General features: G+C 37.4%; 1 protein-coding gene across 2 annotated transcripts; it reads right to left on the bottom strand.

Moving 5' to 3' along the window:
- Positions 1-1633: 1633 nt before the first annotated feature.
- RNF182 (ring finger protein 182) lies at positions 1634-6740 on the bottom strand. 2 transcript variants are annotated; one of them, XM_008068609.1, is made up of 2 exons: positions 6582-6740; positions 1634-3420 (listed from the first exon to the last, which is right to left on the bottom strand). In XM_008068609.1, exon 2 carries the CDS (start codon positions 3207-3209, stop codon positions 2466-2468), a length of 744 nt encoding a protein of 247 aa, XP_008066800.1. In that variant the 5' UTR covers positions 3210-3420; positions 6582-6740; the 3' UTR covers positions 1634-2465. The 2 variants fall into 2 exon arrangements, with proteins under 2 accessions (XP_008066800.1, XP_021573532.1); XM_021717857.1 differs by having other exon boundaries at positions 6578-6740.
- Positions 6741-13189: the final 6449 nt, after the last annotated feature.

Below are 13189 nucleotides of genomic sequence, written 5' to 3' on the forward strand. Positions count from 1 at the left end.
AGCTAGGCAAAACCTCGAAATAAAATCAAACAAATGAAAACCGATAATTTGTGTATAAAGACAATATTTTTATTTCATCTCCCCTAATGTTTTTTCCTGCTCAAAAAAAGTATAAAGGTCTTTTAGAAGTGCAATGGGTTAGGTCCCCTTTGTTGGAAAGATCTGAAGTCTTCATGCACATGGTAAAGGCATTAGCTTAATCAGTTTCCGAAAGTTCAAGTTGACTAGCCCTCAAGTGAAGAGAGGTACAAAGTAATAACTAATTTTCAACCATGAGTCAGAGAAATCAAACATCTAGTTTGGAAATAATAACAATTTAATAGACAAACAAAACATTATCACAGTGAATAAAATATTAAAGCATTGTCCTTTCTTCATTCAACAGCATGAAAAGTTTTGTTGTCATACATTGATAACTCTTTAAAACTGAATTAATAAAAAAGAAAGACTGCCACAATACACAGAGACACAAATTTAGCACTGCAGACATTATACAAATAAGCAAAATACATAGTGCCCATGTTTAGAGCTTTCTAGAAATCTCATCATATGATAACTCACCAATTTATTCAATGTTACATCTCAGACAAAATGAACATTAAAAAAAAAGCCTTAGAAATATATAAACCCAAACCACAAAACATCTCCTAAGCATATTTACTCTAAGTACAAATGAATTTCTGGAAATTGCATTCACAAAGCTATCTAAACTAGATTTTATGAAATCATAAATGTATTTAGCTATATCATGGGGTTTAAATTCATTGGACCACATCCCACATGTACTTTCTCATCATACTTACCTTGGGCATACATATTTTCAAAGTTAATAGCTATGCAATTAAAATCAAACTGCTATTCTAGTTAAGTGTCAATTCGTTCTGAATAAGAATATTGGAATTGGCCCACTGTAACTATATCACACAACAAATATTTCATCACAAACAAGTAGTCTTAGTAATGTCCCCTTTCTAAAAGTTACAAATATTTTTATGTTAATCATCATTAATGGGCTTTAGAGACTAAAATGCTGTTTTTATTTTTGTCTAGTTTCTGTGAGTATTCTATTCCCCCAACCTGTAATCTGCTAAACAATTTCTTCTCATAAATATATACATTCAGTTTCACATCACGAAAATAAGTTCATTAACTCAAATCACCTAGCATATGTTTTTATTTGAAATAAACTGTGGAAGAACTGGAATCAATTCCAAAACCAACTTAAAATGGGGATAGCAACATGTCAAGCTGCACTCTGCCCCTCTATTTTACTTCCTTGAAGAATCTTTTCAAGCAGGCTATCAACTTTGTGTGTCTCTTGCTAATTCCTCTGCCTGGACTACAACATACAGGCTTGCACATAAACCTAAACCTTTATATCTAGGCACAACTCAGTACAGTACAGCAAAATACTTAGGTTGTCAGCACTTCAAACTGCTAGAGAGTCTCATTGATTGTTTCTAGGTTTTCATAGCCACAATTCACCCCAAATTGTTATAAGTTTAAATTAAAGAAATCCTATAGACTTTAGTATACATTGGGGAAAAAAGCAAGTCTTCACACACTTCTACTAATTAATTTAAATGGAATCTCTTTCAGGATAAGGGGTGGGACTAATTGAGCAATGTGGTTAAATAAATGTTTTAAGGAAAGACTCAAATGAAGGTTTCTATGAACAATAACTGCTTTATGAGAAGTTCATTCTCCTTAGTTCTTCTCAGAGAACCTGAGGAGGACAATAAACAATAGAAAAGTGTATCTCAAAGACAAATGGCCATATCCTACCATGAAGTTGACTTTGATGCAAATTCCTTGATGTTTTTCATTTTCTTTAGTACCGCAGCAAAGCAGGTATTCGGTTAATACCACCCAAGGGAATGAGGGCGGGTTTCCTCTTGGCAAGGGAGAATGTACAGAGGGAACAGGCATCTCAACGGGCATAGTAGACCACAGAGAGTGACATTAACTTAAGACAGAAGACTCCTGAGAGCCATTCCAGGGGACTGCATCAGCAGGAGTATGAGGAGGTATTCATACTTTGCACATAGATATGTCTTACAGCAACCTTCCTCTGGTATCCACCTGCCATGATAGAATATCCATGATTACAAAAGAGGGATGAGCTCCTTCCTAACTCTCCACAGATACCTCTTCCAAGCATACACAGTGCACCTCTGCTGTCTGTCTGCCAGTGCTCAGTGAAATTCTGTCCCTTCTCTGGGAAGACTCACTGCTATCAGTGCTCTATGAAGGCTGAGTTTATACAGTTTTGCTTCTTTGCTAAACCCTAAGTAGAAATGAATGTTTTTACTTCCAGCATACAGGAAAACCAATCAAGCCAACATATGGCCAAAGGCTTTGTTAACGTCATGGATACTAATCATAAAGAACATAAAAGAAAACAATTATAAATTTCTAATTTCAAACATGGCAATATGAGTCAAATTTCTTATTTTGCATATCAGCTAAGAAGGAGGTGCCATACAGTCTAGAAATTCATGACAAACACACTGGCAAAACCCATAAACCATAAGAATAACAAGGCTCGAAGGGACAAGGCTGACAAAGACGACCCCAAGGGTGACTTTCTTAGATACCAGTAAGTAGATCCCTAAGGGTAAAGAGCTAAAGTACAGCAAACCTAGCAACCACACTAACACCCGGATGGATGTCTGAAACAGCAGGGATGTACAGTTCCACACAGTCCAGTTGTGTGACACAGTGGTAACAGAGTCGAAACTTGCAGGCCTGTAAAATTCTACCACAGGAGTGGAGCTCAGAGATGGGGAGCTCTCTCTCTGTACCTCCATGATGGTTATGACCAGGCAATTGGAGGATGTGTGAGAAGGACTGACCAGAGAGGCCAGCCTCTTGGGGGTCAGCAGCAGCTCAGTGGGGTTCTCTGGCAGGCACTTCTTCCCTTTGCCTCCACAAGTCAAGTTTACCAGGATGTTGTTGTCATCGGGTAGGCTACCAACTTCTTCATCTGGCAGGCAAGTCTCAAACCTGCAGAAAGGACAGACGATGACACCCTGTGGAGAGTCACCAAAGTCTATGATCTTGTAGAGGCATTTGGCACAAACCCTATGACAACACTCCAGCACTTTGGGTTTCCTCTGTTTCAGATTGTATCGATTATAACAGATCTTGCACTCCAGCTCCTCAGAGACCTGAGACTCTGCAGTGTCTTCAGGCGGTTGACTGGCCATCTTGAATTGTGTATACAATCTCCTGCCAGATGTGTCTTGTTGAAGAACAGCTTTGATTAAGGTGCCCCTCTGAATATCATATCATCCCAAACAGACAGAGATGCAAAAAGGATGGAAAAGAAGTGAGAGAAGCCAGAAATCTTCCAGGCATTTTCATCTTCTGCATACAACTCTGTCTCAAACGCATATTTATAAAGGCCACATGACGGGTCTGTAAAGAAAAAAAGAGATTCTAATGTAATGAACAGTTTGCTGAAAAGGTATTTCTGAAAAGTGCTTTATAAAATGTTCTGAGCGTCAAGGATTAAAAGCAATAGCCTTAAAAGGTTAAATCTCATCCCGCACCTTTGGGAGGCTGAAGTAAGTAGATTGCCTGAGCCCACGGGTTCATGACCCGCCTGGGTAACTTGGCAAGACCTCATCTCTACAATAAATCAAAAACTAGCCAGGCGTGGTAGCGCGTGCCTGTAGTTCCAGCTACTTGGAAGGCTGAGGCGGAAGGATCACCGGAGCCCAGCAGGTTGAGGCTGCAGTGGCCGGGAGTGGCCATTGCACTCCAGTCTGGGGGACAGAGTGAGACTCCAACTCAAAAAAAAAAAAAAAAAAAGGTTAAATCCCTGTCAACTTCATATATTTCTGTCCTCTGGACAGGAAAGTGTTATCTCCATGCTTAGCTGTTTCAGTCCACAAATATGACAGCAAAGAAATTAAGAATTCTAATGGGTATAAAATACACTATAGGGCTAGCTACGTGCTTTTGGGCATACTTTTTTTAGTCTAGATACAAGAGATTTTCACTCTGAAATTTGTTACAAATTCTGGCCTCTTTGAAACAGAATAGGGTATGTATCAGAAATAGTAGACTAATTCAGAGTATTGTTGGTATAAACACCAGGTGTCTAAATACTCTCAATAGTGCTTAGGAACACACAAAAGAAAGGAATCTTGAGGACAAATGTTAAAATGTGTTTTAGAGAGTACTTTGATAGAGATGAGAACATATTTATGTAGAGCAGACTGTTCTTGCTTTCTCGGTGTAAATACATTTGTTATATAAACGTCTTTATTGTTTGGCTATTCAATTTCAAATTTTTTGTTTCAATACTACTGTTGAAAACTATAGTTGTGCATATACATTCACTCAAAGAATGAGGCATATAACAGCCAATATAAGCCTTATAAACAAGTCAAGTCTAACCTCCAAGAAAGAGAAGTAAACAAAGATAACACACAGTTATCACTCCAGACACGAAGAACTTCTTATGCATGGCTATCAAGAAACACTCAACATTCACCTACTCACTCACTTTATTTCACATAAACTCTCTTTCTATAAAAAACAGAAAGTGCAATACAATCTTCATTCCTTAATATTACTATTACTGGCCACTCCTGGCTTTGGACAAATGGCTGAAGGTTGATTTCATATGCACAGTCAGTTTTCAATGATCAGAAGTAATGGAAGAAGGCAGTAATATAGAAAATCTCCAAATCATTTTCCTTTGGTTTTAATACATGTGGTACTTTTGGTAGTAGATTCACCTAAATTATGTTTTCCTTAGAAAAATATTAAAATTTATTTTAATTTCTGAGCATAACCCCAAGCAATAATAGCAGAAAGCTATCACGGCAGTTCTGAGAGTAAAGTGTAACTATGCTAGAAATTAAAATTTGCTATGGATCATACTGCACTAACAGAGAAGAGGCAGGGGGTAGTAAACTTGGATAATTTTGAAAATCATGAATAGCTGATTTGTGAATACATATTACCTTCTTTTTTATTTATAACTTTGATTAATTTTTGCATTGACTTTCTATTCTACAAGAATGAATAATGGATAGCAGCAGTAAGATATATACTTGATGGCAAAAGGAAGTCAATCAATAGAATCTTTGGTGGTAGGTGACAAGCCAAAAATGTTAGTAGGATTTTTAAAAATAGTTTACTATACATGAATGCCTGCACTTCAAAATTGCGACCATGAACCAATCCCTATGTATCCAGCCTGACACACACACACACACTTTCTTTTTCCTGCCTGACACACACATACACAGACATAAACATCAACTCTTTTGTCCCAGAACCTTCCACGTGCCCTAATAATTTTCTTCATTCTTGATCCTGATCCTGTTCAGGATACACATGTCCACGTCACTGCAGACCATGACTTGCCCAGAAGTCCACAGAGCTGGTGCTTTTTTCTTCCTGTGAGGTGACTTCTCCAGGATGATAGCCAAGGATCAAGAGAGTCTTCTATTCTGCTCACCACGCCCAGTCCTAGCTTCCTTCACAGAATAGTCCCTATCTCTGGGCAGCCTCATTGGTGATCCACTTCCTGGAAAGCTCTCATTCACTCCCTGCTGAACAAAGGTCTCTTATAACAGCCCACTGGTAGCCACACACAAACCAGTGGCCCATCCAAACAGAACTTGTCATGTGTTCTTTGCAGCTACCTTCTCACCCAGCCTTAATGCCCTCCCAAATCCAGAAGTATTGGAGGTGATAGTGTAGGATTAGCAGCAGTAATTGCCACCATAGCTATGGAAAGGTCTGAGGTATGTGAAGTCATGTAAGAAAGAAAAGAAAGTATGTAAACACATTCATAAAAATATCAGGAAAAGAGTCGTCTGGGTTCGGTGGCTCAACCTGTAATCCCAGCACTTTGGGAGGCCGAGGCAAGTGGATTGCCTGAGCCCACGGGTTTGAGACCAGCCTGGACAACTTGGCGAGACCTCATCTCTACAATAAATCAAAAATTAGCTGGGCGTGGTGACGTGCGCCTGTATTCCAGCTACTTGGAAGGTTGAGGCAGAAGGATCGCTGGAGCCCAGCAGGTCGATGCTGGAGTAGCCATGAGTGTGCCACTGCACTCCAGTCTGGGCGATAGAGTAAGACTCCAATTCAAAAAAAAAAGAGAGAGAATGTCATACATCCAATGAGGATGACAAAGCAAAACTACACCTCTATAGGCACAGAAAGCTTGAGCAGCCACATACAAACATCAACAAAAAGTGTATGTGTGAGAATACAGTATATCCTCAGCATTTGATGGTCAGCTGGCCACATTCATACTTTCTGTACCAAGCTTCTAACCATTAGGAGAAGAGTAGCAGGAACGCTCCATGTTGGGCCAGACACAAATTCTAACTGATAATTATGTGAACCCACATTATTTCTTTAGCATTATTGAGATATTGTTTGTAATGAAGCTTTCTTTTTTCACAGAAACACTCTATCAGACTTTTGAATATGTTAAGATATAGTGTTACGTGATCATGTTTATCTGTATAAAAATTTACACTGGTGCTTCTTGGTAACAAGCAAAGAAAATACTAAATGATCAAATAGCCAATAAAAAAGATACCTACTCTAGTTTCAAGGCCACCTCTAGCAAACCCACTTCATCAGATTGAAAGCCTTCATCAAGTCCTGCCCCGAAGGGTGGCACTTCTGGGCAGGATTGGCCGACAGCCTTGAGCTCTGGTGGCATCCCTGGAAATACAGCCAGTCTGAGTATTTCTTCCTGGAACAGCAGAAAACAGCATGGTGATTATTCCTCTTGAAACGCTGGACTACTAACTGCTAGGGTTCTTGAAAAATTTTTCATCTGTCTCATTATGACTCTAAGGTCCCTCAAAGAACTTGAATAACAACCTAAAATCTATAACTTTATAGGGTTACCATTAGTCAGAGTTGTTATTTGGTCCTCTAGGATATTCATTCCAGCGCATTCCCACCCTGCCTTCACTCCTGGCAAAAGCGGTGGACAACAATCATGATGCAGAATGAAAGAAGCCTGACCCAAAAAAGCACGTGCTGAATGAGTCCATTTATAGAAGGTTCAAAAGGCAAGCAAAACTAAGCTACAGTGTTGGGGTGGGGCAAGCTTAGGTGATAAAGCTATGAAGAAAAGCCAGGAAGTGATCAGTCTATAAAGCCTCTGAGTCAGGATAGCGGATGCCTTTGAGGAGGAGGGGCAGTGTGAGAGTGAGCTTGCACAGGGTATGGAGGAGCTGATCATTCTTGACCTAAATCATATATATATATTTAGCTTTTGATTGTGAAAGAACACTAGTACAGGAACTGTGCTGCGTGATGGTACTTATGAGCGTTCACTTTGTGCTATACCATCTTGCAGTACAGTTCCTGTACTAGTGTTATCTTTCACAGTCAAAAGCTAAATATATATATATATATGATTAAATATTTTAGCTATATAACAGATTTTTCTACATACAAATTTTTTCTATCAATAGATATTTTGAATAAATTTACTTTTTCTACATGATCTGTATGTAAGCCCATTACATTTTTTTTACAAAATTGAAACATCAGTCATCTCTCTATCACCTAATATTCAGACGTTACTATAAATCAGTATTAAAATGGATGGAAACTCCAGGATGAGCAAGTCTGCAGCATTCCTTGATAAGAACAAGTGCTGAAAGTGTGTCTCACCAGGCACTAGGGAAAGAATCTGGTACACTAAAATTGCCATAAAAATAAATACAGCCAGACTCGGTGGTTCAGCCTGTAATCCCACGCCTTTGGGAGGCTGAGGTAGGTGGATTGCCTGAACCCGCGGGTTCGAGACCCGCCTGGGCAGCGAGACCTCATCTCCACAATAAATCAAAAAATCAGCCAGGCATGGTAGTGCGTGCCTGTAATTCCGGCTACTTGGAAGGCTGAGGCAGAAGGATCGCCGGAGTCCAGCAGGTTGAGGCTGCAGTGGCCCCACTGCACTCCAGTCTGGGCGACAGAGTGAGACTCCAACTCAAAAAATAAATAAACAAACAAATAAATAAATAAATAAATACAAACAGCTTTATTTTCCTAGAAAAATATATAAAATTTCAAATATGTGAAACTGATATTCGCTTAACAAGTCTTCAATCCTTTTATAAATCCTCAGGAGGTAAGACTATACAAATAGATAATTTCCTACGGTAATTCTCATAAATCAACTTGAGCTCCTGGATTATTGGTCAAATTATTATTTTCACGGCCCTAAGTGTACACTACTTACTCTTTAGCTCAAATCCACTCACTTGGCTACTTAAGTCTCTTGACAGTGAAGATGCAAACTTCGCTTGCATTTTGAAGCAAGGTCCTCCAGGTGGACATCTGCTGTTTTTGTCGACCTAGGATGTTTTTTCTCCTTTAAATCACATCTTCCCTTCCCGATTGTCCTCTCACCCCCTACTCCCTATCCCCTAGTCACTCAAATTATGAGATTGTGGTAGGGCTACACTCAATGCAGCTCCTCTTTCTCTCCACAGGTATGGACTTGGGACTCAGGCTGGCTGGTCACAGTGCTCCACTATGAGCCTCTCAGAGCTCCTGCCCAGAATATTTTTTATTTGAAGCTAGAAGAGGAGACAGGCCAGGGACCGGGGAGGGGGCACAGAACCCACAGTATCAAGGAACTGCCATGCCATCAACAGAGAGAATAAGAGGGAATGAAGCCAAAAAATACAAAAAGAAATAAAAGAAAGCAGGAGGCAGAAATATAGGCAGAGGAAAACAGAGACACTCCTGATGATACCTGAACTAAGTTTCTGGATCCAATAGCATATAAAAGCTTCTATGCGTCAATGAATTCCCTTTTTTGCTTATACTAATTTCTTGGTTGAATTTCTTTACTTAACTCAAAGAGCCCTAATACAGTTACCATGCTGTACTTGACTTTGATAATGTATTGTATGTTTAAATCTAGATTTCTACTTAGCACTACAGAAATTATACATAAATAATTGCAAAAAAAAAAAAAACACAGAGGCAATAGGCATTCTCTTTTAAAATTTCACTTGTACATGTGTGTGCACACATGCATAGACATGCACACACACATACACACATTTACACACATAAATATACAAATGTCATCATAAACATTATTTTGTTATTAGTTGTTTTTGTATGTATGTGTGTTTTTATTTGGTTCTTTCCTACTCCATCTGTAACAGCCTGAATGCCACCCCTCTCTCACCCCAGAACCCATATTAACTACCTGTTTTCTCTATGTAGGTGGTCCACAACTTAAGATGGTTCGACTTACTATTTTTCAACTTTACAATGGTGTGAAAGTCATACACATTCAGTAGAAACTGTATTTCAAATACCCATAAAACCACTCTATTTTTCATTGTCAGTATGGTATTCAATAAATTACATGAGCTACTCAACACTTTATTATATAAAGTAGCTTTGGGTGAGATGAATTTGTCCAACTGTAAGCAAATTTAAGTGTCCTGAGCACATTGAAAGTAGGCTAGGCTAAGCTACGATGTTTGGTAGATTAAGTGTATTAAATGCATTTTTAACTTTAGGTATTTTCAACTTCCGATGGATTTATTGGGACATAACCTCATCATAAATTGAAGAGTATCTATATTTCTCCATGTGTATATAAATATAAAGACACAAATAAGCACAATTTTTTTTCTAAGCAGTAAACTATACCCGGTTTTCTGCATCTTGCTTTTCTTATTCAGTAATAGCTCACTAAGATCTCTCAATTCAACTGATATAGCCCTAAATTGCTTTTATAATGGCTGCATAATATTTCACCATTTGAATGTATTGTAATATATCCAAACATTCCTCTCCTAGTGAGCATTCATTTGTCTCCGTTTTTTCCCCAACATAAGTAATACGGCAGAACAAGACCTTGTAATCTACATCCTTACACATGAGTGTTTTTATTTTTCTAAGAGAATAAGGAGTGGAATTCCTGGATCAAACAGATACTACTTCTAACCTATGTTGCCAGATTGTTTCCCAAAAAGGTTGTAACACATAATTCAACCAGTAATATGAGTATTCTTTTCCCCTAACATCCATAGTTATTGAACTTCTAAGTTTTTGCCACTCTAGGGGTATTCTTTCCATTCTTTCTGTTTTTCTACTTTTTATTAGTATCTATGAATTTTATTATATGCTTTTTCAGCATCTATTGGTGTGATATGATTTTCTGCCTTTAATTTGATCATGTAATAGATTGTCCTGATAGGTTCTTACTTTTGTGTTCTTGAAGGAAGCCCTGCTTGATCATAGTTGGGTTCTCAAATACACTGACAGGTTCTATCTGCTGCCATTTTATTTAAAATTTTTGCAACTATACTCAAAATTAAATTGGTCTCTAGACTTTTTTATGCTCTATCAGGTGTTGTATTAAATGTATTTTTATTTTATAAATGAATCAGGAGGTTTTCATCCTCTTCTGGAACAGTTTAAATAACAATAAAATTATTTGTTCTCTAAAAGTTACATAAAACTCAGCTGTAATTCCATATGATTCCACTGCAATTTTCAATGGTAGATCGTTAATCACTTTTCCATCTCTCTTAGGACTGTTGTCCCATCCAAGTTTTCCATTTCTTCCTGAGTCAAATTTGGATATTTATATCTGGCAAAGGAAAAATCCACTTATTCTGGTTTTTCAAATTCATTGCAACAGAGTTGAGCAAATTCTATCTTTATTATCTCCTTTTCATCACCCCTGCATCTCTGATTATGTCCCTTTTCTCACTAACTTCTAGATTTTTTTCTCTTTATTAAATTTCCTAGTCAAACACACATATCCTTATGCCTGCTTTATTGTGCTTTTTGAAGACCCAACTATCATATGTACTTTTCCTGCTATTTTTTAATTTCACTAATTTCAACTTTTATCTGTATTATTCCCTCTAATTTATTTTAGTTTGGTTTGTTTTGTTTTCTTCCATTTTATAATAAAAGCACATTTTGTCTTCATTTTTAAATAATGAAAATATCTAAAGGCTATAAAATTTCCGCTGATTACAGCTTTCACTCTATCCTATAGCTTGTGGAATGCATCCTTTTCCAGATAGCTTGTGATTTGACTTTTAATTTCTCCTTAGATACAGTAGATAGAGGTTTTTTAATTCTAAGTAGTAAAATTTCTTTTTATTACCTTCTGTTATTTATTTCTAACATTAATAGATTACGATTAGAGAACAAGATCTATAATAATCTCTTTTTCTTGGTATCAATTAAGGTACCCTTTTTGGTCAAGTATATGATCAATTTCTCTAAATAAACCAGAAAAGAATATTCTGTGTACAAGGGGTATAAGATTCTAACATATCTACTAAATTTAACTTTTTTATGTATTCAATTTCTCTATCACCAAGTTATGTGCAAGGTTATGACAGGCTGAAACAAGGTTTATTAAAGTGTCTCACTATAATTATATGTGTATTAAAGTCTCACTATAATTATATGTGTATTTCTAATAGTTTTATTTTACAGATTTAGTGGCTATATTACTTTATGTATACAGATTTATCTTCTTCATAAATGCTGCCTCATTACATGTCTTTTCTTATTTTATGTATGCCTTTAAGTTAAATATGACTTTTGCTAACCTTATATTGCTAGTTCTGAGTCTGCATTTGGCTGGGAGGTTTGTCCATCCTTTTATTTTCATCAACAACCACTTCAAGTGTTTCTTACAAACAGCTTATTACTGGGTTTTTCTTTTTAGCTCAGTCTGACAACTTTCCCATTAAAACATTTAATACATCCTTAATATTTGTGAATTTTCAGGGTTCATTCACATTTAACACAGAGACTGTTTATTATATTTGTACTAATTCTTGCTTTCTCTTTTGAGTTAACTGATTAAATTTTTAAAAATTCCCTTGTTATGTTCTCTCATCTTGAAATCTATGTTTCTGGTCAACTTTTTATTCAGTTATTTTTGTTTGGTAATTTTTTTTTTTGTACTTTCATCTGAAAACAGGTGATGATACTTCTGAAACCTTATATAATAGTAGATGTCTTTCATTCTGACAGGGAGATGGTAGCTTGGCTATGTTTGGGATGTTCCGGCTGCTGGCTTTTTCTCTCCACAGTCTACAGAAGTGACTTCACTACCCCTAGTTTCCTGTGTCTTAGATGAGAAATCTGCCGCCAGTCTGATACATCTTCATGGTAGATATTTTGCTCTCTCTTTCTAGAAGTTGCTAAGATTTTCCTCCTTGTTCTTAATAGTTTAAGAACTTTCCAATGTATGCAGAGGTATCTTTTTTCATAAATCTTGCCTGGAACTTGATAAGCCATTTGAATTTACAGACTCAAGTCCTAATTTTTAAGCTAAAAAATGTGTTTCTTATATTTGTTTAATTATTGCCTTTCCTCCATCTGTTCCTTTTTCTCCTTCTGGCTCTCCTGTTACTCACATGTTATGCTTCTTAGATCTATTTTCTCTTGTGATTTCCATTCCTTTATATTTTTGTTCTGTGCTTTCAGATTCTTCCTCTTGACCAACTAGGCTACCAATGCAAGTCTCAAAAATGATCATCATCTCCTTAAATTCATTTACTAAAGCATTTTATCAGAAATTTATGTATTTCATCTCTAGAAAGTCTTCCTGTGCTGCATTTACATCTCCTTATGTGCTCTTTCTATTTTCTGTCAGGTTATCATCTGTCTGGCTGCCGCTCTATCGCCTTAAGCGTGGGTTCTGTCTGTTCTCATAGACTGTCTTCTCTTCGGCTGAGGTGTCATCATTTTTCTTTGTTATATCACTGAGGTTCAGGTCCGATTGTTGAAGGACCCATGAGACTGCAGTTCTATGAATGATGGGAATCACAGTGGTCTCTATTTCTGTTTAGCAGTACAGCAATGGGCAGGCTTCCAGGGCACTGTCAAGGCTTTTTTTCTGCTCTAAAGCCTACATATAGCCCAACTGTTGATATTCTCCTTGATCTCATATGGAACACACACACACACACACACACACACACACACACACACACACACACACAGTAGGGCGGGACAATTTTCACTTTTTCTCACAAGTTCCCCAACCTCTGTAGATCAAGTTCATTGCAGTATCCAATGCATTCTGATCCTCCTACAGGATTTATTCAAGGCCAGTTTTCAGTGTCAGCCCCGGAAGAAAATTCCCATCTGTTCGCCCCTTCCCACCCTCAACTTCCACAAAGCT

This window comes from Carlito syrichta, unplaced genomic scaffold (assembly GCF_000164805.1).
Source record: "Carlito syrichta isolate Samal-C Ts95f unplaced genomic scaffold, Tarsius_syrichta-2.0.1 Scaffold311324, whole genome shotgun sequence".
NCBI lineage: Eukaryota > Metazoa > Chordata > Mammalia > Primates > Tarsiidae > Carlito > Carlito syrichta.

What these genes read in the sequence shown, in the direction of transcription:
- RNF182 (XM_008068609.1), bottom strand. Translation starts at nt 3,209, where the DNA reads ATGGCCAGTCAACCGCCTGAAGACACTGCAGAGTCTCAGGTCTCTGAG.